Genomic DNA, 26,404 nt, shown 5'->3' with positions numbered 1-26,404 from the left:
AACAGTATTTTAAAAGTTACATCAACAGTAATTAGGCCTGTGAGCATGCAATAGTCACCTAGCAAAAGTTAAACAGGAATGTTGAAAAAGCATAGGCTTGTCAAATTTTCTGACAAACCCACAATGTAGGGATGAATTAGCCACATCTATTAGTTAGATCAGTTAGATCTTAAATGATAATGCTAGTATGCTGTTTATTAATTCATGAGCTAGATTGCTTTAACCTTCTTGATGACCAATATTATCTAAATAAAGCAATGTAAAAACTGTTTTTTATGGAAAATACTGGTATTTCTTGGTTTCCATGCATTTAAAAGTTATTGTGAACTCAATGTAATATCATGAAAATTCCTTATGAAGAGATGTCATTTTATCTTTTTCTTGAACATAATTTCAGTTAGTCAATAAAAGGAATCATGTTGCCAAGGAAAAATATTTTTTTAATTTTCTAAACTATGGCTAACACTGTACAACACCAATCGCCAAACCTGTCACAGAAATAAAAGTATTAAAAGTGAAAGCCTATAGATATATGGATGCAGGGCTGGATGTGTCCTGGGCAAAAGGCTCTGCAGCTCTACCTCTTCACCTGCCCTCAACCCCACTGGGTGAGGGATAACTTCCAGAAACTCCCTCAGATGAAGAAAACGTATACAGTAACTCTCAAGCACATGTTGGGCCTTTGCAGAGTTAGTGGAGGAAGGGTAATGTTGAACTAGAATTCTCATGGTTTAAAAATTAGTCTTGACTTTTTGAAGAGCAGATTGAGGATAGTGATGCCAAGCTATCCTGTAATTTATGAGTTGTAATGTTAACAGAAGGCTAAACAATCAAAGAAATACTATACTCATGGACTATACTCTTATGGACCTCAATAAGGTAGAACACATCAATTCAATTGAATATTACTCTGGCTAGAAGCAGAGACACCCTAATGAATGCCTCCCAGCGATATATCCTGGGTACCTTTCTTCTGTGGTCCCTATTCAAGGTCAACATTGCTTTGGGGATACTAACCCCACTGTTTATCATCTCACATCCTGTCAGCAAGAAACTATTTTAAATTCCTTAAAAAGAAAAGGGAAATAAATAACCACTTTGCCATCTTTAGTCACTGATCCAAGATACTGAATATTGCTTGAAATTGCACAACTTAAAGAGGAAGGAAAGTCATAATCGCTCAGGCCAAATTATTAGGCACTTCCAATGATTATAACCACTAACCTGAGACCCTGCTCCGGTGCTGCTCTTAGAGTAAAACTCTTGTCTTTTTGCTTTTGAGTTTCTGTGTTCATTCTACTGCACATTTACACAGTGTAAATAAGCCAAAAGAAGCCATGGGAAGATGGTGATATGGGCTCATACAGTAGTACCCCAGACAGTGCAGTTTTCAGTAAAGAGAAGCACTGAGCAGGGGTCTAAGGTTAGTAATTATAATAACTAGGGGTGCCGAAGAAATTGCTATCAACCGATAATTATAACTTTCCTCCTCATTTTATAATTTTCTTTGTATACAACAGTTATTTCCCTTTAAAGAGTCTCTAATGACCTTCTGATGCCATATCATAGGGTCAGTACAGCCAGGCCATCTACCCTATTGGTCAAATCTGTCAGTATCCAAATGTTTTGGGTTGTCAAATAACCTATGTATCTATATTTAGTCTTTATATTATTTTTTTTTTTTTTTACAAATAATTTTGCTTCCTGTTAACATTATGTTTATCAGAAGCTGATAATACATATTTTTCTCCTGTCAGTAGCAGATAATTAGCTATAACCCTCATTTATCTACATCTTTTGTATAATATTGTTTAAGTCTCAATGGAAGATTACAAAACATATTAACAGCATATTGTTTTTGTAGCTTAATCTTAGAAGTAAAGGGTTCACAGAAAGCCTGTTTGGACAGAAATATTTGTCTATTGAAGCCAAATGAGAAGGTCAGTGCAGTCTGGCCATCTACCTCACCTCACTGATCAAATCCGTCAATTTCCAATTGTTAGGCTTTTAGATTGTCACATAACCTGACTGTTATGTATCTATCTTTAGTCTACATTTGGATTCTATACAAATAATGCGTTCTTGTAATATGGTTGTGTTTTGTGAAGCAAGAGGAGAAAAGCTGCTACTGTCATATACAGTATTTTACAAAGCTCAAAGGAAAGAAATATCTCTGCAGCTACTAGTGAAAAGGATCTCAGATTTAAAGACTATTTCATTTGTAAAAGTGTTGGTATGTCGCTTTATAAATTATGAGACAGCTTGAACGTCAGATGAGCATTTTGAAAAACTTGATAGGCATACTTGAAGAGTGAGACTGCAAACTTTATATTTAGCACTCACTGCAGTTTGTGTACCTTTCATACATCTGAAAATTGGCAACAGTTCAAAACATACTCAGAATTCAGATTACGAAGATAGAGGGGAAGTTATTCAGGGTAAAGGCTTCTGATCTTTAGTCACAATGTCATGGCAAAATCTCCTTCTACCTTTCCTTATTATCAGCAGCAGTGGTTCTCTTTTCAAAATGCCTGTGATCTGCTGCAGATTTTGCTCCTTTAGTTACAGTTCATTATACACAGGAAAGAACAATCAAATCAACTGTCTCCTCAGCTGCCATTGCTTCCTGGGTGCATTACAAGGACTTCACTTCTACACATTCTGCCTCTAAACTGTTTTAAAATAATATTCTAAGGATTTACATGGTTAAAATAATGGTCACAAATATGGTTTCATAAACATACAATCCTGTCAGGACTTGTGCCCTGATACCATGTTTACTCAATACTAACATGATCTGTATACCTGTCAATGATCTTGTGATGCAATGTGTTTACATTGATTGCCATGGTTATGCTAGCTGGTTTTGGTTGTTATATATATACTGTATATATATGTGTGTGTGTGTAATTGTGTGCAATGTGTTCACAATAGAGTTTCGAATGTTTTTATAGGATGTGCCAGTCTTACAATAATATATATATGTATATTATTAATAAGCCTTTACTAGTCATCACAGTAAGTGTGATTGTATTGTATGCAAAAAGAGGTACAATTATTGTAACTTAAACTGCAAAAGTTTTAATGCACAGTGGCACTGAAGCCCTTCTCCCAAAACTAGCTTATATTCTATGAGTTTTGGGACCAAACCACAGCTGAGATCCACACTTTTTATACTGCCATAAAAGCTAGCTAATAGTAAGTGCACCTAAGAGCATACTATCAACATAAAATGTCAAACTCAGCCACTAAATACTACATTATAGAGATCCCAGCCATTTGCGGTTAGGTCAAATTACTATCACCATAGCACTTTGCAGTCATTTTGCAGCCTCTTATAAATAGAAAATCGAATTAGAAATATCATAGTGATAAATCAACCAAACTGTACTGGATATTTTATCTGTTATTCTTTTTCTTGCTGTTTTTTAACTATGTAGTTCCATCCCTGGATTTGTCTAAAATCTGCTGAAAAACTTAAACATACCTCTTGGACAGTGTTCCCCAACCAGTGGCTTTTGAGCAACATGTTGCTCCCCAACCCCTTGGATGTTGCTCCCAGTGGCCTCAAAGCAGTTGCTAGTTTTTGGATTCCTGGCTTTTGGGCAGGTTTTGGTTGCATAGAAACCACGTGTACTGCCAAACAGAGCCTCATGTAGGCTGCTAGTCCACATAGGAGCAGCCAAATTGCCAATCAGAGCCCCTATTTTTAACCCCAGGAACATTTTTAATGCTTGTGTTGCTCCCCAACTCTATTTACATTTGAATGTAGCTCACAGGTAAAAAAGGTTGGGGATCCCTGCTCTTGGAGCATTACCACAGTATGTAATTCTTGGCACTTTTGGGCCAGTGCCCTGACCATTGCAAATGGCTGCACTTATTACCATCCTACAGTATTGTACCTTTAAGTTACCCATTCAGTTAGATAATAAGATCTATAGGCCAAGAACTGCCATCATCATGTTCCAAGATGTCTCAGGACCCAAATAATGTAACTGCGCTAGGAACTTTGGTGTAGTCCACAGATTTCCTTCCAATAACACTATTTATTATTTATATAATTGGTAGTTGGTAAAAGCCAGTGAAGGTTACAAACTCCCAAAATTCAGTAACAACACCAGAATATATGATATCTTATTACTAAGAAGACAAAAAGTCTAATTTGTAAGGGGCAGAATGTAAATCGTCACCTGCAAGAATGTAAATTGTTGGTAGGATGGTATACACTTCACTTGGGTCACCCGAAGTTGCCTTGCAAGGACAACTGAAGTGGTGCATATGCCATCCCACCATTATTTATTAATTATATTATTTGTATTTGGTAAAAGCCAGTGAAGGTTACAAACTTACACAATTCAAGAACAACACCAGAATATATGATATCTTATTACTTTGAGGACAAAAAGTCTAATTTGTAAGGGGTAGAATGTAAATCGTCACCGGCAATTCGTTGGTGGGATGGTATACGCTTCACTTTGCCCGAAGTTGCCTCGCAAGGACAACTGAAGTGGTGCATATGCCATCCCACCAGCGCTTTACATTCTTGCCAGTGGGATGGTATGTCAGGGAGATTAGTCGCCCGCAATAGTGAAGCTTTATCGTGGGTGACTAATCTCCCCATGTGCCACTGCCTTTAGGCACCTGAACAACTCCAAAGCCAAGAATGCTAAATGAGTCAACACTGACTTATCACAGCTTGTCTTCAGCAGAACAATTGACTTCAATAGATTTGAGTTGATAGACAGGAAGATTTCTGCTGACAATCATCACTTTCAATGTTAATTCATGTGTTCTGATGAATGGAGATTGCTATCAGTGACAGCCAACACATACAGCCTGCCAAGATTTGGAACTAGTCAAGTACCTCCAGGTGTTGTGCAAACCCCCCATGTGCAGTAAAGATGTAAAATAAATGCACAAAGACTCTACACTAGGAATCCTTAACCTTTTTTACTCATGTTAGGGAGCCACTCAAGCATGAAAAAAGTTCTTTGGCGATACCAAGTAAGGTCTGTGATTGGCTATTTAGTAGCCCCACATGGTCTGCTAGCCTGCAGGATGCTATGCTTGGAGTAAAACTGTGTCTCTGTGCTTCCAAAACTTGCATCCAAGCCAGAAATTTGAGGCCACTGAGAGCAACATTAAAGGGATTGGGGAACAACATGTTGCTCGTGAGCCACTGGTTGGGGATCACTGCTCTACATTAAAAAAAGTAAAAAATGCTTAAGTATTAAAATACATTTAACTGGATATTCACACCATAAGCATATCATGGTTAGATTTCAATTTACCATATATGTTTTGCAAGCAAGCATAAAATATAAGCTTTGGTTGCTTCCTTAACCAAATCATTGCATAGTTAATCTGGTAAAATATTCTCCTCATCTTGGGCTTAAAGCCTTGTCCTGGAATTTATTTATAGTTTGAAGATGAATTAAGAGTTTGTTACATCTTATTATTAGCTATGTTTGCTGATAGGAGGCGATAAATAATTCACATAACTTGAGTTGCATGAACCAGTGCACTGAAACTTGTTTTGGCAGAAATGTACAAGCAAAATGTGAAGAGTTCATCTTTTAAAAATCCATTACAATTGGCACCATCTCTTTGCAAGATGATCACAAACGTTTCTGGCAGCAGCATTCCTAGAAAGGTTTTATAAGATAAAAATATTATTAGTTGACTTGACAACCATGTGCAGAGCTAGCGAGGAGTTTATTTGCCTGCGGCCCTTAGTCAGAATGAATTTAAAAGGACCATTAAAACATAACATTCCCATGCAGCATGTGCTAAAGTTTTGTTCATAAATGTTTTTCAGTTTATGACCAAGGTTGAAGTGTACATGTAACAGTTGGGAATTAACAAGTAAAATAATACATGCAAAAACTGAGAAGGAGGTCTCAACTGGGGATAGAAACATTGTTATAAACCTTCACTAGTTGTTTATGTATTTGCAGGCATAGGGATCATTTACTAACATAAGTGCAGTTACTGATAGCAACCAATCAGCAATTCAATTGTTAAGTCTACTACAGGTTAGAAAATAAAAACAAATATCTAGGTCATTGCTATCTGTAACTGCATTGGTGCACCACCTATGATAGTAAAGTAACTCTTTTCATTATTAATCTACTTTCATGTCCACGTACTAGGGCAGTGATCCTCAACCAGTGGCTCAGGGGCAACATGTTGCTCACCAACCCCTTGTATGTTGCTCTCAGTGCCCCCAAACCAGGAAGTTATTTTTGAATTCCTGACTTGGTGGCAAGTTTTGGCTGAATAAAAACAAGATTTACTACCAAATAAAGCCCCCTGTAAGCTGATAGTGTGCATAGAGGCTGCCTAATAGCCAATCCTAGCCCTTATTTGGCACCTCCATGAACATTTATGATGCTTGTGTTGCGCTCCAAGTGTTTTTACATTTGACTGTGGCTCACAAGTAAGAAAGGTTGGGGGTAACCAGATCACTAGAAAATTCAGGGACACATCTAAAAAATCCATCTAGCAGGGCTGAATTGATCATAGTTTATCTTCAATACCATAAGTGCTGCCCCGTGTAGTGCTGCGGCACTATTTAAGTTCAGAAAGTACAGTAATATGTCAAGGAACTAAACACCCACACACTATGGTTTATAACACACGTGCTACTTTACTAAACAAAATGGCTACAGACAAACAATCCTAAACAATACACACAATGCTACAGTATTACAGTGAATAAAACCATCATAACACTTAATACTTCCTTTAGGCGGTAAAGTTCAACAGAGGCAAGTGCAGTCCTTTCATGAAGTTTGGATCTCTTGGGCCTTTGGTCAAAATAGCCAACTTCAATGGCAGATTTTGGGGCCGATTCACTAAAGGTCGATAAAACTAGCGCTATTTATAGCATGCGTTAAAAATTTTATCGCTTCTTATATTTTTTGGAACAGTCCTGTGCAAACATCACAACCTAAGCAAGCTAACTCCACCTGTAACAGAGGGACCTATCAGAACCAACTGATGATCACTCTCATATCCCTGTATAATGACCTAGTGTAAACCCCCCCACTTATTGTCTATGCAGGCCTACACATTTGAAAAGCCTACATTATAGTTACATATAACAACAGAAATTATTTATATTTTTCATCACACTACACCCCGCAACATGTATTATTAGAGAAGTCCCTGAATCAATATAATATATCCTGTAAAATGGATTTGGCAGAAGTGCAAAATAAGTTAGAGAGATGCACAGACCCAAACCCCTAACAATTCTTTAACAACATTTTATCAGCCCTGTGTAGCAGGATTATTCACCAGTCCTTGTGATCAGGAAATCACAGTTTCCTAGCTGGTTTAATTGCAAGTGTTGGTGGGTGCTGAATAAAATGTCATGACACACATACAGAGCTAAATGCCATATGTTCAGTTGACCCATACATTTTGGAAACACTGAGTATACAGTATAACAGTAGCAAGTTTCCAGATGGAACATCAAATGTATGTTTTCATTATGGTGATTTCTGTAAGAAGTACTACAGTGCCCTGGAATCAATTTTATGATGACCAGATGATGTACATAAGTTTTTAGACAAAAAAGAGTAAAACATCAGTCTGTTTGGTATATCTGGGGTTATCTGATTCAGAGTTGGTATCTGGGGTTATCTGATTCAGAGTTGGTATCTGGGGTTATATGATTCAGAGTTGGTATCTGGGGTTATCTGATTCAGAGTTGGTATCTGGGGTTATCTGATTCAGAGTTGGTATCTGGGGTTATATGATTCAGAGTTGGTGTCTGGGGTTATCTGATTCAGAGTTGGTATCTGGCGTTATCTGATTCAAAGTTTGTTTCTGGGGTTATCTGATTCAGAGTTGGTATCTGGGGTTATCTGATTCAGAGTTAGTATCTGGGGTTATCTGATTCAGAGTTGGTATCTGGGGTTATCTGATTCAGAGTTGGTATCTGGGGTTATCTGATTCAGAGTTGGTATCTGGGGTTATCTGATTCAGAGTTGGTATCTGGGGTTATCTGATTCAGAGTTGGTATCTGGGGTTATCTGATTCAGAGTTGGTATCTGGGGTTATATGATTCAGAGTTGGTGTCTGGGGTTATCTGATTCAGAGTTGGTATCTGGCGTTATCTGATTCAAAGTTTGTTTCTGGGGTTATCTGATTCAGAGTTAGTATCTGGGGTTATCTGATTCAGAGTTAGTATCTGGGGTTATCTGATTCAGAGTTGGTATCTGGGGTTATCTGATTCAGAGTTGGTATCTGGGGTTATCTGATTCAGAGTTGGTATCTGGGGTTATCTGATTCAGAGTTGGTATCTGGGGTTATCTGATTCAGTGTTGGTATCTGGGGTTATCTGATTCAGAGTTGGTATCTGGGGTTATATGATTCAGAGTTGGTGTCTGGGGTTATCTGATTCAGAGTTGGTATCTGGCGTTATCTGATTCAAAGTTTGTTTCTGGGGTTATCTGATTCAGAGTTAGTATCTGGGGTTATCTGATTCAGAGTTAGTATCTGGGGTTATCTGATTCAGAGTTGGTATCTGGGGTTATCTGATTCAGAGTTGGTATCTGGGGTTATCTGATTCAGAGTTGGTATCTGGGGTTATCTGATTCAGAGTTGGTATCTGGGGTTATCTGATTCAGTGTTGGTATCTGGGGTTATCTGATTCAGAGTTGGTATCTGGGGTTATATGATTCAGAGTTGGTATCTGGGGTTATCTGATTCAGAGTTGGTATCTGGCATTATCTGATTCAAAGTTTGTTTCTGGGGCTATCTGATTCAGATTTAGTATCTGAGGTTATCTGATTCAGAGTTGGTATCTGGGGTTATCTGATTCAGAGTTGATACCTGGGGTTATCTGATTCAGAGTTGGTATCTGGCGTTATCTGATTCAAAGTTTGTTTTTGGGGTTATCTAATTCAGAGTTGGTATCTGGGGTTATCTGATTCAGAGTTGGTATCTGGCGTTATCTGATTCAGAGCTAGTATCTGGGGTTATCTGATTCAGAGTTGGTATCTGGGGTTATCTGATTCAGAGTTGGTATCTGGGGTTATCTGATTCAGAGTTAGTATCTGGGGTTATCTGATTCAGAGTTAGTATTTGGGGTTATCTGATTCAGAGTTAGTATCAAGAGCAGGTAAACTATATGGTCAAAAATATTCAGGCTTTTTCCTGCCCAACAATTTATTCCCAAAGGAATAGTACTAATAAAAATATGCTCCTCCCTTTTCTGCTACAACAGCCTCTTCTCTTATGTGTTCTACGCTGTAAATGTGAGCATGTTATTTTAGATGTCCAGATAATTTTGGCTTAAAATGTGTCAGGATACTTTTTGTTATATAGTGTATCAGTAGCACAAGGAGAAGGAATAACATGTAAACTTGTGAAAAAGAGACAGTGCCAGGCCCTTGACTTTGACTGCCTTAGTTAGAACAGTCAGTACTGCAATCTGCACCACAATGGATCCATTTTATAAATAGGTGCACGATCCACTGTGCTCACTCTATGGGTCATAACAGCATCAAAGTTCTGAACAGCAGTCCAAGGAAATTTCTTTGTATAATAAGAATGACTTTATTTGTATTATTGGCACAGACCAGGACAGCACTGTTTCAGGTTCACACTGACCCCTTATTGATAAAGAGCCAATGTGAACCTGAATCTTTGCTGTTCTGGTCTGTGGCAAATAAGAGCATTTTAATTGTACAAAGAAATTTCCTTGGAGTGTTGTCCACTTAGTTAAGACCTTGCCAGACACAGGTTCTTAACCAGAAGCAGCAAAGGAAATACAAGAAAGTGAAGGACATCCAAGAAGTGATCAATTCATCCATTCAGCTGCCACTGCGACTTCAGAAAATATTAAAAGGTCCTACAGAAGGAAAGAATGAGTATCCATTCTCTCTGATTAATACAATGCACAAGCTTAGATTCTGAAAAGTTCTGTAGGGAAAATGTACACAAAAAATATGTTTATCCTCTCTACAGCATTCTCAGAACTAGATGACAGCAACTTACAAAGCTGCTCTCAGACCAAAATCTCACATTGTTTCTTAATGGGAGCTGACTCCTGATATATATATATATATATATATATATATATATATATATATATATATATATATATATATATATATATAAATATAGCAACACTGGGGGTACTAGTGCTCTGTAACCATAACACTTGCACTTATGGTTAAGGTGTTCTTAAATGGCTCCTAATATCCACAAGAAAAGTTTGTGTGGGAAATATTGAAAAAACTTGTCTGCATTAACAGCATTATCAGGAGTTTTATATAAGGGCTTTATATTATTATAATCAGACTATATATTATTAGCAGACTGGTCCACTGGCAGCCTAAAAAAATAAGAAACCTGCTCTTTGTATTATAATTTAGCCACTTGTAGTGTAAACCACACCAACATTTAAAAAATGTAACAAGGGACAAAAATAAGTTTTTGACCAGACCCATTTTTGCGACCCCACTCCCTAAAATTTGGCAGGTTATTTATAGTTTGAAGACTTTTCTGGGGGGTTTGGGGTATTGTTTTATGTGTTATTACAGTTTTGCTAATAAAGGTGACCTTGCCCTTTAAGCTCTGAGTCTCAGTTCCCCTAGAGACCTGTTTAGCTTATTAGTTACAATTGTAAGGTGTTGCCTGTTTAGTATTCTGGGTTCTCTGCCAAAAGCTACTTATTTAATTAAGTTTGAGGAACTTTGTATCTTTTTTGACATTCAGTGCAGGAGATCAAAGGGAAATGACTTTTCAATTAGAATCTGGGACTGCGGGCTGAGTTCTTAAAATTGGGACTGTCCCAAGAAAATCGTCTCAGCTGCAAAAGCTAGTCCCCCATTTCCTGGTTCCTAATTTCTGAATAGCAGGATACTTCCTCCCTTTTTCCTATAAACCACAGATTTGCTGAAGCCACCAAAGTTTCCTCTTATGGCAACTTCAGCAAATCGCAGGGGCTGGGTATGCCATCCCACCGGCGATTTACATTCTAGCCAGTGGGTTGGCATTTCGGGGAGATTAGTCGCCCGAGACAAGGAAGATTTGTCACGCGGCACCTTATCTCCCCGTGTGTCACAGCCCTTACAAGTTCTGTCCCCTAAGTTTCAGTTGTTTGAGCCACTGTATACTGTTTAGTTTTGCTGCATCCATTGTCCTATGTTTGCTTTGTTTCGTAAAGTTTGAGGGTTACAGTTCAACTTACTAGAACCTGACTACAGGGCTCAGCTGAGAAGGAGATGTTCTGGCATACTCTATTTTTAATAATGCCCCAGCATCAGAATACCCACATGATTGGCTGATTCTCTTGCATAGTTAGGTGCAGATGAAAGGAAGCTGAATTTCTTGCAATAGTTCCTGACATTTTAAAATATATCCCAAAATGTATAGCATAGTCAAACCCCTATCCTTTTATAAACATGGGCTGTAGTCAAATATACTTTGGATTTTCAGATCAGATATGGAATGAAAAGGCCAGTTGTATTCTGTCATTTTCCAAATGTCTTTATTCGTTTTTATGCTTTCGAAGCTCATATGAATATTGGTGAATGTTGCCAAATGTCTATGAACATTTTACACATCTCTAACAACTAGCTTATGTTTCCCACCCTTTGAACATGCATGCAGTAATAAATAAAAAAGACAACTAAGGCTTAAAGCACATTAGGAGATCATTCCAATATTCCACAAGCTAGACCTGACCCATTTGTCATTTTGAAACACTTTGAGAATTTTTTTCCCATTTTTTTTCCAAGATAATTTTCTTTGGGAAAAATGCAGGTACAGTAGCACAATTTTTATGAACTACATAAAAAACTGACCTTTTGGGACTACTGGGAGATGTAGTTCCATTGCTGAGTGACTTAGAGCACGATAATAAAAAGAAATGTGTAGCTTTATAACCAATATAAGTACATAAAGTCATTCCAGTTTTCAGTTTGTTGTTTTTTTTCTAAGGAAAGGGGCCAAGAGAAGCAGTAATATGCAATCTGCTTTAAAGGCAATTTCTTTAAAACATCTTATTTAGATTTTAATATTCAGTACAATATAGTGTATTTCTGCTAATACCTTTGTTGTAAGGTGTTCAGTGGCTTTGCTTGGCTATTGTAGTACTGGTTAAGGTGGCCATACACGAGCAGATCCGCTCGCTTGGCGATGTCGCCAAGCGAGCGGATCTTCCCCCGATATCCCCACCTACGGGTGGGCGATATCGGGGACCATTTAGGTAAAAAAAATAATAATCCGATCGTTTGGCCCCATACACGGGCCGATTAGCTGCCGAATCGGTCCAAGGGACCGATATCGGCAGCTATAGTCGGCCCGTGTATGGCCACCTTTAGTCTGGAGAGGAGATATATATTATGAGGGAACAAAAAAGGAAGCACAGTTGGTTACAGGATTCAATTCACTAATTGCTGAGGGCACAAACCTAGGCTGCTCTGACCAATAACAGGATATTGCATTTATGCTGCGACACTGTCAGTGATTACCACCCTACCTTTCATTAAATGAATGACGTTTGAGAAGTTTTAATATTTTTTTTTTAACCACCTTTCCACTTTTGGGAAATATAGATTGCGAACATACATTCCCCTAAATGACAACAACTTTTAATACACATATATTCTTATAGGTAATTTCCTTTTATTGACACAAGTAATAGGGACCCCACATGTTCTATGCACCCCATTTAACCCACTATGTATTTAGGAGGGAAAGGATGGTCTTTGTAAACCCACTTGTTGACCACATATATCAGGTAGTTTGTAGGGAAATGCCACGACCCTAGTTTTTTTCATAGCTTTTAAAGGGGCAGTATATGCCCTTGTACAGCAGGAGTTTAATGAATAGAGCTAGTGCTGAAAATATTTTTGCATATTGTTGTAAGGTTCTTTGGTTAACATTCCAAAGATAATCCTCCCTGCAGAGTGGACTCCTGTTAACAAAACAGACAGCAAAGGGGAGAAGGGAGTGGTTAAATACTGGTACCAAACATGGAGTAACCAAAACCATGGATTTGTTTTTATTAAAAGAATAGGCAAAGAGTAAGTTCAGCATAAGTCCTATTCATTTAACTTATGATGAACAAGGATGTTTACTGCTCCTTTAAACCACCCCCACATTTTTTTTATCCAAGAAACTTTATGCTAATAATCATTTGTAAATATGGATGTATTAGTAATACTAGTTTTTCTTTAACTAGTTGACTTTTTGAGCATCAATTAAGCATCAATTTTCATTTGTTCAAAATCGATACCTAGACATAAAATATAAGAATCAATGGCTGCTTCCTAGCTTTCTGGGTAAAAGTTGTCAGGGTCCAGCCGTATGCCATAAAACAACAAAACAAATGATTGGTTCCTCAGTATTTAATCTACATTAGTGAAGGAGTGCAAGGCTGCGCAATATTTTGGCCTACTTCCTCAGATGCAGATACCAGTTGTGACAGTCCATTCCTGGAGACATGAGAAAATGGATAAAACTTAAAGAATGAAGTAACCGTTAAATCCCCTGCTAGATCATATTCATGCCGTAGGGACTTTCTAACAAATATATATATTTCTAAATATATATTCCACTAAGTCATGCTTTATGTCACTAGGCTTTGGGTTTGCTTTTAATTATTCTAAGTGAACAAAAAATCTTTTAAAAAAGTTCTCTGTCTATTTTTTGCTTATGTCAATATGCTTGAGTCTCAAGATACTATTCAATAATACTGTAATTATTAAGGATGTAACTATTTCTACATTTGGTTGTCAACTTAAATCACTGTTTAGTAATTCCCAAAATGTCAAATTTTAGCTTTGATGATATCACGTTTTCCTTGCAACTTAGTTCTGGTATTCCATGGCTTAGTATTATGTGTCTAGTATTATGTGGTGATTTTGCAACATCGAAAACTCCATTTGCCTTTGAACAACAGTTGCCATAGGATACAATCCTTAGATGACAAAGAGAAAGCTTTGTATCAGTGTTGTTACTACTATATAGTAGTCCCTGCGGTGGGGAGGGGGGGCTGGGGGACAGGAGGGCCCGGCTGCAGGGTCTGATGTACAGTATGGTAGTTCCTTCTACTAGCCCCTTCTGTCTTCCACCTCAAACAAACAAGCAGGCAGGCACTCAGGTTGGTAGTGGAGTGGGAGGCAGGGACCAAAGAAGAACTCTATGTGCCAGGTCTAGCCTATTTCAAAGTTTTCCCCTAGAGGGGGCCCAGCCCGTGTTGTTACACCACTGCTTTAAATTAGCAAAAAATTGCTATTTTTTTTCTTCTTTTTTCTAGTTCGCGTTTATCTAATTCTGGATCTTGTAAAGATGTATATAGCTAATTTAATAAAAAGACAACAGCAATTGACACAGGTTCGCTTGGCTGCTTCATCTGGGTCCTCTGAGGAATGGTCTAAGTGGCGCATGGAAACAGTATGTTGAATGAGCATGTGTGCTGGATAAAGATCACAAAGGGGGCTTAGATAAGTGAAAGTGTCTAGGAACATTTGGACACGCAAGTAACTGTTATCCAGATGACTTTATTTGTGCATTAATTGCAAGGGAGGCACTTGGGATGTTTAAGTGTGACTGATTTAGAGATGCAGCCTTTACTTGTATCATGAGCTCATGAAGGAGGGGCTTAGAGAGCAATCCATATACTGTGTGTTCCCGAGCACATAAAATAAAATACTTTTTGCTAGAATATAAGGCAAACCTAAAAGGTGGACTTTCTACAAGTTGTCCAGGTGCAATCTGTACAGGATACTTGTCCTGGGAAAGCATTATACCATTGTAGCTTTCTCACCTTAGAATCTGGAAGTGGTAAAGTCTGTATATGGAGATATACAATCACCAGCATAGTGCAAATGCGCAGTTGGAGTCATTTGGAACTTTCTGGATAACAGGTTTCCAGATAACAGATCCCATACCTGAAATAATAATTTTATATCATGATGATTCTCCTACGGTACAATTCTTATGCTCTGTGGAAAGTTTTGAAAGATTTGTTGCACATCACAAAAAGGGTGGGGGTGGCAGATGGGGTACAGGAATGGGCCTGAAAATGAAAGAAAAAAAGCAGGTGAGATGGAAAATAAGGGGTTGTAAACTAGTGCTTATAGGCAGAGAAAAGTGGAATAGACATGGTGAAGAGTTAAGAAATGGTGCGTGGCAGAAAGGGAGAATATTAAAGAAAAAATTAGCTAAATGGAGAATGAATGAATTATGGAGGGCGATGACAGCATAAACAAATTGGAAAAAGAAAGGGGTGACATAGAAATGATTAAAATAAAAAAAAAGGTTAAAAAGGATAAAAAATGTTGGAAAAGATAAAGAAAGCAGAACAAGTTTAGAAGAGATTATAAGCAAAAAATAGAACAGTGCATAGGAAAAGAGATAAAAAAGGAGAAAGAAAACTGAACAGAAGAAGAGAGAATTGAGTAGGTTGTAGAGGATGGAAGATACAAAAAGAAAGTGAAAGGGAGGGGGGGGAGAGAGAAGCTGAGTGATGTACAGAAAGAGGTTAAAAAAAATTAAAGAATGGGCACAGAGCAATAAAAGAGAAAGTAAGCATAGTGTTGCCATTTTTATGTACACTTAGAAGCAAAAAGTGTTGCTGAGTGAGGCTAATTTCAGCAGTAGGTGGGGCTTATATCTGTGAATAGGGCTTATTTGTGCCGGACCGTGCATAGAACAAAAGGCATCCCGCCACTTTTACACCCCAATTCAAGCACTGCTCCTACATATATAGAATAGGATAATCATATTGGAGAACAGGAGAAGACAGTCAACCTACATATACTAAAAAGTTTTTTTTTTTGGTTATACTTAAAATAGATCCATTTAAATTAATTATTCTTTGTCAATCTGCATTTATTATAACAAATCTAGCGACACCTTGGTAGTGTCTGGTCCCAAATCGGCAAAGATACACCAAGATTTATATTAAAGGGGAACCAGAATTTAGCAAAACTCTAAATAAATACAATGGTAAGTTATGTAAAAATTATTTTAATGTTGAATATACAGTAATTTTGGGTGATGATACCAGAATATTCTAAAGCTAATCTTTATTAGAACAAATCATCAATAGGTGTTTTATATTTTTAAAACCCTACATAAAGTTTCTTATTAATGGGGAATGCAGTGTGTTAATAATGACTTTGTGATGTTGATATTTGTATCACAAAATGTAGCAATGTGCTATTTATCATGATATGCCATGTATACGTCACTTAACTACAGTCCTACATAAATCAAATATAAAAAAAGGAAATAAACGTTTTGTTGATTGTAATTTTTTTCGTTACTTTTTTTCCTTTTATGTACATAAATCAGCATGGGAATCAATCATGACAATGACCATCCATCTTGTGCAGATGGTCTACATATTATGTCTGGTGAATGGATTAAAGGACAAAATCTAGGCGATGTCTCATGGTCCAGATGTAGCAGAGAAGACCTTGAAAGGTTCCTCAGGTATTTTTCTACTATGTTTGTTCATGATGTTGTTTCATTGACTGGAAAACATCAAAGCAGATGCAGTAAGGTCCGTAAAAGATAAATGTATTTTATTTCACAGCACGTGAATTTCATGATGCCATATTACTGAGTACAGATTGTTTAACTTACATGATACTGTATATCTCTTCTAAGCCTGTGTAATAGTATTTTACCATACAGAGCAAATGTTAATTAACAAATAGTCTCAGTTTATATTAGTAACACAAATATTTTGCTGTGACCAATAAACTACGTATAAAACAAATGGATGTACCAGACTTAAAAAAATGCAACTTTATTATTTATGTTGGACATTTTTCTACTTCTGCTATTTTTAGTTAAAAAGAGGAATAAACAGTAAGTTCACTGTAAAGATTCATTCAGCTTCATTCTGATGTAAAACTACTGTATATCATTATATAAATGATTAATTATGTATGTATGTAGAACACTACAAGGATACTCAGCACTCTACAATATACATAATTACATACAGGGAGGACATGTGTTATAATAAATACAATAAATAAGTACAGGTATGGGATCCCTTATCCGGAAACCTGTTATCCAGAAAGCTCAGAATTATGGAAAGCCTGTCTCCCATAGACTCCATTTTAATCAAATAATTCAGAATTTTAAAACTGATTTCCTTTTTCTCTGTAATAATAAAACAGTACCTTGTAATTGATCCCAACTAAGATATAAATAACCTTTATTGGATGCAAAATAATTAGTGATGAGCGAATCTGTCCTATTTCGCTTCGCCGAAAAATTCGCGAATCTTTAAAAAAATTCGCGAATCTTTAAAAAAATTCGCGAATCTTTAAAAAAATTCGCGAAATGGTGAAAGTAAAAAAAAAATTGTCACCCGCGACTATTCTTTTGTCGCCCGCGGCTATTGTTTTGTCACCCGGCTATTCTTTTGTTGCCCATGGCTATTGTTTTGTCGCCCGCGATTTTGGACGCGCAGCGAATTTTTCCGCTGCAAATTTTTTCATCCGTTTCGCGAAACAATCCGCCAATGTCGAAACACGGAAATTCATTGCGAATCCATGCCTGGCGAAACATTTCACCCATCACTAAAAATAATCCTATTGGGTTTAATTACTGTTTTATTGATTTTTTAGTAGACTTAAGGTATGGAGATCCAAATTACGGAAAGACCCCTTATTCAGAAAACCCTTGGTCCCGAGCATTCTGGATAATGGGTCCTATACCTGTATAAATACAGAATGAGGTGCCATGTGGTAAGAGACAAAGTAGGAAGGAGGTCCGTGCCCCGTAGAGCTTATAATCTTATTGCAAGTTATTTATGCTTCAGTAATAGTCACTGAAACCTAGGACAGTTCCTTTGCAATCTGTTCATCTACTGTAGCTCATGGATTGAAAGACAGGATCGTGTGCAGTGTGACTTCTCATGACCATTGGGTGATATTCCAAGGGAGTTGTGATGCTCCTGCCTGCAGGTCAGCCAGTGACTCCCACACACCTATAAAAATTCATTGGTGACACAGGTTTTAGTCCTGGCATAGCACTGTTGTCAGTAGGGGCAACACATAATACAAAAATTAAGTAATATGGTCAGCACAAAATCATGACTGAAAGGCCCAAACATATTACTTTTTGAGCAGAAATGAGTGAAGTGCTTCTTCATAACTTTAATAAATGTTGTTGCTGTATTTTAATAACTGCCGAAGTCCATCTAAAATGTAGGGTTATTATATACACTAATAAAAGTAATAACTAAAAAGTAAATAACACAAATACAAAATATTGGAAAAGTGATACCTATATTGGCTAACAGTAACAATACATTGCAAGCTTTTAGAGCACCAAGGCCCAGGCAAATTATAAATGAAAGCTGGAATGGCACAGCATACAGTATATACTGTTAGACCAGAGAGAGTGTTCATGGAAGTTACAGACAGAGATAACTTGTTGAGATAATCTTTTTTTGTACTTGGTTAAAAATAAAATGTCACTGTCCAGTTGTGCCAGTTTCTTCAGAAGGGTTTTAAGTTTTTGTTTTGTGATACACTAATAAAGCATAATGAGAGGTACTGCTGCCTATGAGAAACACTGGTATATGCTGAACATTTACTTTCATATTAATGTCTAAGGTGACTATATATTATCATCATTATAAAATTATATTTTACTAAATGTTTCATTTTAAGCAGTAACCAAATTAATACAGATATTTCTGTTGATTCTTACTAACCACTGAAGAAAAGAAAAAGTGAATAACACAACACAACTATACAAAACCCAGTGGTATTATCTACTTAGAGTTTAGTAGTGCTGCTACCTAAATGGTTATAGTTCATAAACATTCCCTCAATCTTGGACAGACCCACCTATGTCATTAACTTGTGAGACTTAAGGTCCCCATACACGGGCCGACTATTGCTGCCGATATCGGTCCCTTGGACCGATTCGGCAGCTAATCGGCCCGTGTATGGGCAGAACAGAGCTGCCTGGCCGACCGATATCTGGCCTGAAATTGGCCAGATCTCGATCGGCCAGGTTAGAAAATCCGGTCGGATCGGGGACCGCATCGGCTCGTTGATGCGGTCCCCGAACCGACTGTCCCATGGCCGCAAATGTAATCCGATCGTTTGGCCTCGTAGGTGGGGATATCGGGTGAAGATCTTATAGTGTATGGGGACCTTTACTATTTGAAAGATTAACACCTAGCTTATGGTGTGTACCACTAATAGTAATAATGGGAATTCCAAGGGGCCCATTTACTAACATTCATATTTTTTTTACAATTTGTGTTTTTTGCACTAAACACCATCTTTTGTGAAAAAAACAACATTTATAATGCATCAAAACCACTAATACAAAACTTCAAAAAGCCATCTAAAAGTCAGTAGGAGCTGTCTATGCAAATTGTAACAATTGCTGTGCAAATTGTAACAAACTTTAATTTCATTTGTGGTTTTAGAGGTTTTATTGGATGGGGGGGGGGGGGGTGGTGGTTGGCAGTCCACAAAGATTCGCAGGAAAACGTAAAAACCATAAAATATGTGGTTTATGTGTTCTATTCATTTTAATTTGTTCATGTTTTTTTTAATTCCGATCTTTTAATGAATGACTAGACATTCGTGGTTTTAGTAGAAATTAGTGTATTTGTGGTTTTAAAAACCACGAAAATCAGAATTTTGATAAATATGTCTCCACTTGTGATGTTTTATGCATAGCAATAATAAAAAAAATATTTCTGTACCCAGAATAGCAAAATATACACTAATTCTAACATTCTACATATCAAACAAAAGAGTAGATAGAGGCTTTGTAATGCTGAAAAGGTTTAATTGCTAACAGACCATTTTCTCCCAAAGGATACAATCTGAGTTAAAATCTCATTATCTTTAATCTTTTTTTATATTTACAGTAAAATACATGTTTATAGGAATTTATTCATAACCACTTTTCTTTCTCCACATTTTAAAACCCTGTTTGTTACCAGGTCGAAAGCCAGTAACTGCTTGCTGCAGACAAATCCCCAAAGCCTTAGTTCTGGAATAATTCCCTCCAAAGTGCCAGGGATGACGTATACAGCAGACGAACAATGTCAGATTCTCTTTGGACCAGCAGCTTCATTTTGTGAAGAAATGCAGGTACTGTACATAGTAAAATCCCCCTTCCAAGGCTGTTTGAAGAATGTTTGCTATTCACTGAGACATGATTTAGTAAACCTATTCTTATAACTGGCTTGCGCTGTTTATACGCTCTGCACATGTCGTGTTTGTTTAAAAAGTAATAGCTAAGTACATATACTAAAATAGGTTTTACATATTTGTTTTTGTTTTTACACAGCAATTAAAGATAGTGGTGAATTTTCCAGATGTCTCTGTATAGTAGCAGCTTTCTTTGTTCTTATGTTCTTTTAAGCATTTCCATCTATAAATGAACATTTGTCTATCTAGATATCTGATTTAATTGGGAGAGAACAGCATATTCTCTTAAATGTAAAAATGGCAACTGGGTGGTCAGATTGACAAATATTTAACAGCCTTAGAACTCACTATATGAGAGTTACTAGCTACAGTATATCCCAACTCCCACCCCCCCCTTCCTTGGCCCATCCATTATCTTTTCAATTGGGTTCACTTTTTCAACTGCCAGCACAATATGTAGATTAGAAGTGGTAAGAAAAAACACTGGTAAGAAAAAATGCCATACTAGACACAAGAATCTAACCATGTCTTCTACTACAAACTATTGAGACTTTACTAGAAATCTGTCTATTTGCTTCATTTCTTTATCTTATTATCCCTTATCATGCAAGAGTAGAGGTGTGTAGGCAAGCCTTGGTTACTTGTAACACATCCTCTTCCTCCACTGAAGTTTTAACTGGAATAAGTATGCTCTCCTTTACCCAGCACTAGCAAGAACTGACGTGGACAGTGCCTTGCCTTCTTCTTTTGCCTGCCTATTTATACACCAATATGAATAAACTCATATAAGACTTTCATTGCATTTAAAACAATGTATTCTGACTGTGAAATCACACAGACACTGACAATTGTTTTGCTTGGACTACTCTGTTAGCAAAACCTCTATTTAAGTTTTGCACCTTCAGATATATAGACAAGGAAACCAGTAGATATGAAATTATAAAGGGATTGAGAGCAAAACTCCACCAGTTACCACTTTTTCTTCACTATTCTTTTTGCTCCATCCAATCCATCTAGAAATTACTGGAGATCAATTAACTGGTAAAATAAAGATATTTCGATAGAGCTTATGAGAAGGACAATTGCATAACACATATTGAAAAGATACATTTTTATTACACCTAAAGTGTCACTATCCAGGAGGACCACAAACAGCATACTCTATTACATTTAAATATGGCAACTGGATGGTTAGATGAACAAATACTTAACAGCCTTACAACTACCCACATAAGAGTTAGTAGCTATACCCCCCTTAAATTTCTGGCTCATCCAATATTTTTGCAATTGGTTCACTGGCTAAGTCACTTGTGGGTGCCAAAATGTTAGGCACCCCCAAGTAACTTTAATCGCTTACCTCTTACCTCAGGCTGGTGCCCCTGTTCGGAGAGAACAGCACCAGCCCGGGGTACCTGGAGCGCTTCCTCCTTCCTGTCGCGCACACTTGCGCATGCGCAGTAGAGTGAAAAGCCGAACTTTAACAACAAAGTCAGCTTTTCACTCTACTGCGCATGCCCCGGCCCAGGGATTTCGCCTGCAGGAGAGGAAGGAAGAAGGGAGCACTCGCACCAGCTACCCCGGGCTGGTGCTGTTTTCTCCTAACAGGGGCACCAGCCCGGGGTAAAAGGTAAGACATTTAAGTCACTTGGGGGTGCCTAACATTTTGGCACCCCCAATTGACTTTGCCTTTCCTTCTTCTTTAAACACTGGTAAGAAAAAATGCCATACTAGACAAAAGAATCATGTCTTCTACTGCAAACTATTACAGGTATGGTATCCCATATCCGGAAACCCGTTATCCAGAAAGTCCCGAATTACGGAAAGGCCATCTCTCACAGACTCCATTATAAGCAAATAATTCTAATTTTTAAAAATTATTTCATTTTTCTCTGTAATTATAAAACAGTACCTTGTACTTGATCCCAACTATAATTAATCCTTATTGGAGGCAAAACAAGTCTATTGGGTTTATTCAATATTTGAATGATTTTTAGCAGAATAAAGTTATGGAGGTCAAAATTACATAAAGATCCCTTATCCAGAAAACGACAGGTCCTGAGCAATCTGGATAACAGGTCCCATACCTGTACTAGAAAACTGTCTATTCACTTAATTTTGTATATGATTATTACCTATCATGCAAGGGTAGAGGTGTGCTGGCAAGTCTTGGTCATGTGTAACACATCCTCTTCCTTCACTGAAGCTTTTACTGGTACAGGTATGGGATCCCTTATCCGGAAACCTGTTATCCAGAAAGCTCCGAATTACGGAAAGCCCATCTCCCATAGACTCCATTTTAATCAAATAATTTAGAATTTTAAAACTGATTTCCTTTTTCTCTGTAGTAAAAAAACAGTACCTTGTAATTGATCCCAACTAAGATATAAATAATCCTTATTGGATGCAAAACAATCCTGTTGGGTTTAATTAATGTTTTAGTGATTTTTTAGTAGACTTAAGGTATGAAGATCCAAATTACGGAAAGACCCCTTATCTGGAATACCCTTGGTCCCGAGCATTCTGGATAATGGGTCCTATACCTGTATTAGCTGAACTTACTCTCAGCAGAAACTATTTTATACCGAAATCCAAGGGGACCATAAGAGATGTGTTTTTCGTTGAAATTTTAGTTTACCGGTATACTGATTTTGTTTTTTATTAGGAGATCTGGATTACTAAACATGTTTAGTCTTTCCTAGTTTTACCAACGTGCATGAGTAAGAAAAGGGACAGAAACATTCTGCATACACTGGCTGCAGAGAGAATAGCACCCTGGCACATAAGGAAATAAAACTGTGGTTTGCTGGTACATTTATTTGTTGTCATCTGCCTTTATAAACTATACCCATATTGTACAAATACATTCTTTTAAGTGGTAATTCATGAATGTATTTTATTATGCATTTGAACATGTTTCAATTGGAAAACCCCCATGAATTACAAATGCCCTTGAGTGCATACACTGTGTAACAACATAGTAAAACTCCCAGTGCTATCCTTACCTGCACAACATATTCATCAAGTTTCAAGATGCAGAAATTCTGACAAAGCATATGGTAAAGCGCAACCCTATACACATTTGTAAAAGTAATTGGTTGTCCTGGGTTCATAAGGTTACACAAGAGAGAATTTTGAACTTTTAGCTTACATACAATGCACACTGCTAGGGTTCTGGAGAATTTCACAGTCTCAGTGTCACAAAGCATTAAAAATGTTGTTTCTATATTTGAATCACTACCAAGCCCAAACAAAATGTTTTCTTAATTCTATGCTGATGACAGTGGTCTGGCATGCTTTAAAGAACAGCACTTTTATAAGCAGAGAGGGACAAGCAGCCGACTATCACGCTTTCTATGAACACAACTGACAGCTGGAAGAGATAAAAAAAGAGACTAATATCGAGAAACTCAAAAGTAAATCCTGCTATGGTATTGTAAATGTGTGCTGCCTTGAGATTTGGATGCTCTTCAACAAAGGTTTATGGTTCCAACTTGAAAATGAGTTTAAATGTTGTCAGAACCAGCTGGAACTTAATATGATAGCAGATAAAAAGTGCACTATTACATAAAGAAGGGTGGTAAAATCCAAAGCTCAGTTTCTTTGTAAAACTGGGGTTGCAGTTATAGTAAAACAGGCTTGGGGTCAATTAAAGAAAGTAGGAGCCACAATTTGAGAAATAAAATATTATGTAAAAATGACCAACCTTTAGTATCCAGCTGTTTGAAGTACAGCTGCCAGAATACCACTGATGGCCGGAGACTGACATAAAACTAATAAATCTGGGCAGTCTGATACCATGTTATTTGCTCTTTCTAAGATGACATTTTCCTTTATAGTTTGATATTCTCTCTCTACCCTGTCTGAATACCAGCCCTTGAAAATCAACAGGCCAATGGATTAAGATTCTCCTATGCATTTAGCAGTTTATATACATTTGGTTTTATCCGGATGGTGTCTGAATGTATTATAACCTTGATATGGGTAGAATATTATATATGCAGGGTTTTTTGGTTGCTCGATCATCCAATCTATCTGGTCTGTCTGACATAAGACATCTGTCTGCTTTTGTAGGAGAATGCAGGCCAACCCAGCTTCTATTGTGTTTAATTGTATAGGGCCAGGAGGTTTATGTGGCTGTACTGCCTAACATCCTGGAAGAAAAAACATGTCATCCTCAAGACATCTGGTTTTGGGAATTACATGAAAAACAAAAGAATACAAAATACTTGAATTCTGATATTTTAATTTATGTTTACAGTTTACTTTTATGGTCTTATTCTGTTACTGGTTGTAACAAATTGAGGGTCAGGTTTATGAAGCATCATTATTTTTTATGACCAGTAGTAATACTTACTGACCGTTAAAAAAAAAAAAAAAAAAAAAAAATGCAATGCAAACCTTAACAATCATGGTGGGTGTTAGAGATTAGCACTGCCACTGAGCTCTAACTCCCCATTAAAAGTACTTGTTTGATAACACTCAGAGCAACTGGCACATTTACCTTGTTTCATAACTTTCAGAAAACTTTTCTGGCAGGCAAGAAACTGTCAGTAAATGGGGGAAGTATCCAACTGCTGGGAATCCCTCTGGATTTTATAGTTTAATATTTCATAAATCAGTCTTTGGTAAAGTAAAGTTATAACTACAGACTTTTAAATAGGTATCTGAGATGAGATCTGCAAAATATGTGTATTGTGAATAGTATTCTGTTTCATTAGGAAATCCTTCTGTTTGCATTTACACTAACACAAGGTTGAAGGTCATGCATTGCTTCATGTTATGTCTTTGATCAACTGGGTTTAAAAATGTGCAATTTGTTATGCATAACTTTTGTGTATGTAATGCATTCTTTTCTATAGTCTCTCTCTCTCTCTCTCTCTCTCTTTCTATATATATACTGTATATATATATATATATATATTGCTTAGCCTATCCCATCATACATCATTGCCTTTTACAACAGATAATGGCTTTTACTGGACAACTGTCTCTGAAAGAAAAATATGAATTCTCACTTGCCAACCCCTCTCTTCCTCGCTTACATGAATATTAGATGAATAATGCTGGTTTTCTCTAGGCTTTAAACTTTGCTCAGTTCAAGCTCTTTCTCTCATTCTCATTCTAAAGGCCATTAAGTCTCAAATACCTGCTCCACATGCAATAATTTGTTTGCTACTTTAAAGATATTTTTTATGTTGACTGTGGCCTTAGCTTAGTCTTGGTAGTCAAACTCAAATTTAATAAACTGGTTAGATCTTTTTAAATATCTTTTATATTATTCAAGTTCTCACAGTGTTATTTTCCAATCAAACCACATATACATAAACCATATATATATACAGCACCACACTCTAAAGATTGCTACCATGTAGCTGCTCCTGTGCACGGAATACCATATAGATACCGAATCAAACACAACCAGCACCAAGGGTCTTGTGGTTCTAATAAATATTAGTGTATTAGAATTGCATGTACAACAGACGTTTCGGTCCCTTTTGGGACATTTTTCAAGGTACATTTACATACAAAAACTCTGTTTAAATAGGCTCCTCCCATGAATCCAGGGAGTACCAGTGACATATGCACATTGATTCGGTATATATATACAGTATATATCTATATATCCAATTCCTTGAAAAGCACTCACAGCATGAAGCTCAGTAAAGTCAATTCTTTTATTCCAATAAAGTATCTATGCGTTTCGATTCATATAGGATCATCATCAGGATGACTTATATATATATATATATATATACATATACTGTATATATAATCCTATTGAACATATTTCACTCTGAAGAAAACAATTTAAAAACTGCTTATTAAGAGGTTAATAAGGCAAGGATAAATATTTAGATATAATGTTTAATGGGGTTAAATCTCTGGTTCATTAAGAAAATCTCATTTGTACCACATTGTTTACTAAACATGCACAGATACAGCTGAAAGTATGTAATATAATCCCACATAAGAATAATAATTTCCAAACTCATTGTTCCCCAGATTCAACATTTGGAATAAAGTAAAGATTTGGCTGAGTGTGTGATTTGGCTTTTAACAGTGTTTAGTTTCTTGGATATCTTTGCATGTATTCCCTTTGTTTATCATTTTATCCAAAAGATTTATTGCTGTATTTTAGATATTGTAAATTCTGTTGCATTGGTTTTGGCAGCCCTCGGACTATAGATATTCTGCAGTAGTGATAAAATGTTTTAAGGTCAAACAAA

The 26,404-nt window shown here is 36.9% G+C and overlaps 1 protein-coding gene across 2 annotated transcripts in view; it reads left to right on the top strand.

The window, feature by feature from the left end:
* Window positions 1–26,404, top strand: part of adamts19 (ADAM metallopeptidase with thrombospondin type 1 motif 19) — a 121,963-nt gene that overhangs the window by 47,077 nt on the left and 48,482 nt on the right. For both annotated transcript variants that reach the window (XM_031892949.1, XM_031892941.1), the window contains exons 9-10: window positions 16,327–16,467; window positions 19,967–20,117. In XM_031892949.1, the coding sequence (XP_031748809.1) occupies window positions 16,327–16,467; window positions 19,967–20,117 (292 nt within the window). The remainder of the gene's footprint in view (window positions 1–16,326; window positions 16,468–19,966; window positions 20,118–26,404) is intronic.

The sequence above is a fragment of the Xenopus tropicalis genome, chromosome 1 (genome assembly GCF_000004195.4).
Source record: "Xenopus tropicalis strain Nigerian chromosome 1, UCB_Xtro_10.0, whole genome shotgun sequence".
Taxonomy (NCBI): Eukaryota; Metazoa; Chordata; class Amphibia; order Anura; family Pipidae; genus Xenopus; species Xenopus tropicalis.
Note: the sequence above shows the minus strand (reverse complement) of the source record. Positions and strands in the feature narration are given on the sequence as shown.